The following is a 2,117-nucleotide window of genomic DNA, read 5'->3' on the forward strand; positions in this document are numbered from 1 at the left end:
TTTCTGTATTCGGCAACAAAGACCTGATAGCAGATTGTGGAGTAGATCAACCGTAAATTATTACATGTAGTGTGCATTTGATTTTTATTCATGTGATCTACCAATTCTATAGCAACTCATATAACCAGTAACGATATGCTTTGGAACTTTAACCAGCCTTATCTCCAAGGCAATGAAATAAATTTAAAATCTAGGCAAACATATTTGATTGCAATAATTGGAGAAGAGTGTGAAAGCACATCAATAGCTTATTGGTTATCCTTGATTACGGGGGACCTCGTGTTTTATTTTGGGCGAAAAATGACTCTTAAAGTTGGTGAGATGATATCATTAACTTCAATATGTGGGAAAGAAGTGCTAACTTGCGGGAAAGAAGAGTTGTAAGCTATGTTGTGGGAAAGAAGTGCTAACTTATGGGAAAGAAGAGTTGTAAGCTATGTTTTAGAAAGAAGAGTTGTAGAATGCTTTCAAATTTAGATTTCCAGAACTATAATAACGCAAGAAATTGCAGTAGCTTACAACACTTTTCTTGTTTTTTTATTGGTTTTATTCCCTTTTCTTCCACTAATTTTCTTGTTCTTTTTTTATTTTGTACTTTCTTGTATTCGATTGAATTAATATAGCTAATTATTTGAACAATAAAAGGTTAGGTTTTAGTTTAGAATTTAGAGTTATACGGAGTAACTGTTTGTTGCTTTACAATTGTTGTGGTTGTGTTGTTATGCTAGTTAATGCTAATCTGTTATGCTATGATTGTGTTGTTCTACTTGTTTATGCTAATCTGTCAACTTGTTTATACTAATCTGTCAACTTGTTTATGCTAATGTATTCTGCTATGATTGTGGTGTTATACTTTTTTATGCTAATATGTTCTTCTTCTATCATTGGACTTTTTTTTAAAAAAAATATCATAACAGTTATGGATCGAAAATGGATGCATGCTAAGCGATGTAGTGATGGTTATGAGCTAGGAGTAGAGGATTCTATTTCATTTTCAGTTGAACATGCGGAGGATGAGAATAATATTTTGTGTCCATGTGTTGAATGCAATAATATGGTTCGACTTGGTGTTGATGTTATAAGAGATCATCTTATTACTAAGGGTATTAATCAACTGTATAAGTGTTGGTTAAGCCACGATGAGATTTTAGGGGATGCTTCTTCTAACATAGATACTGGCATTGGATTTGATACTTGGATGGAAGACGAGACACATGAAGAACTTATGTATGATGATGACGGGGTAGAAGAAATGATTATTGCCTTACAAGAAAGCATTCAAGATCGTCCAGAGATGTTGGAGAACTTATCTAGTGATGCAAAGAAACCATTGTATTCTGGATGTTCTAAATTTAGTAGATTATCTGGTGTGCTAAAACTCCTTAGCGTTAAGGAGAGTAATGGCGTGACCGATAAATTCTTTACTGAGTTCATGAAATCATTCCATGAGATTCTTCCAGAGGGAAATCCTCTTCCTTCTCGCACTTATGATGCTAAAAGGATGCCAACCTCAATTGGCTTGAGTTACGAGAGAATTCACGCTTGTCCAAATGATTGCATCTTGTATCGAAAAGAATATGCCTCATTAGAGAGTTTCCCCGAGTGTAATGTTTCGAGATATAAGAAAAATAAGGTGCATGCCAAAGTCATGTGGTACTTTCCAGTAATACCAAGATTCATACGTCTTTTCAGTGTTCCAGTAGAGGCAAAGAATTTGACATGGCATGCGGATTCAGATGGAAGAGAGAAAGATGGTATGTTGAGACACCCTGCCGATTCTCCACAATGGGTCAAGATTGACAAAGACTTCCCTGATTTCTGAGCTGAACCTAGAAATTTGTGACTTGCCCTTGCAACTGATGGCATGAACCCTCATGATAATCAACGTAGCACTCATAGCACATGGCCGGTAATTTTAATGATATATAATCTTCCTCCGACCTTGTGTATGAAGCGAAAGTATATGATGTTATCTACATTGATTTCGGGCACAAAGCAACCAGGCCATGATATTGATGTTTATTTAGCACCATTAGTTGAAGATTTGAAGTTGTTGTGGGAGTCAGGTGTGAGGTGTTTGATGCTCACCGTAAAGAAAATTTCAATTTAAAAGCGAT

The 2,117-nt window shown here is 35.5% G+C and overlaps 1 protein-coding gene across 1 annotated transcript; it reads left to right on the plus strand.

The window, feature by feature from the left end:
* Positions 1–919: 919 nt before the first annotated feature.
* On the plus strand, positions 920–1,822 carry LOC110776944 (uncharacterized). The gene has a single exon (XM_021981514.2). It carries the CDS (start codon positions 920–922, stop codon positions 1,820–1,822), a length of 903 nt encoding a protein of 300 aa, XP_021837206.2.
* Positions 1,823–2,117: the final 295 nt, after the last annotated feature.

Source organism: Spinacia oleracea, chromosome 3 (assembly GCF_020520425.1).
Source record: "Spinacia oleracea cultivar Varoflay chromosome 3, BTI_SOV_V1, whole genome shotgun sequence".
NCBI classification, from domain to species: Eukaryota; Viridiplantae; Streptophyta; class Magnoliopsida; order Caryophyllales; family Amaranthaceae; genus Spinacia; species Spinacia oleracea.

Excerpts from the sequence above, each read along its gene's own strand:
- LOC110776944 (XM_021981514.2), top strand. The coding sequence starts at position 920 with ATGGATCGAAAATGGATGCATGCTAAGCGATGTAGTGATGGTTATGAG.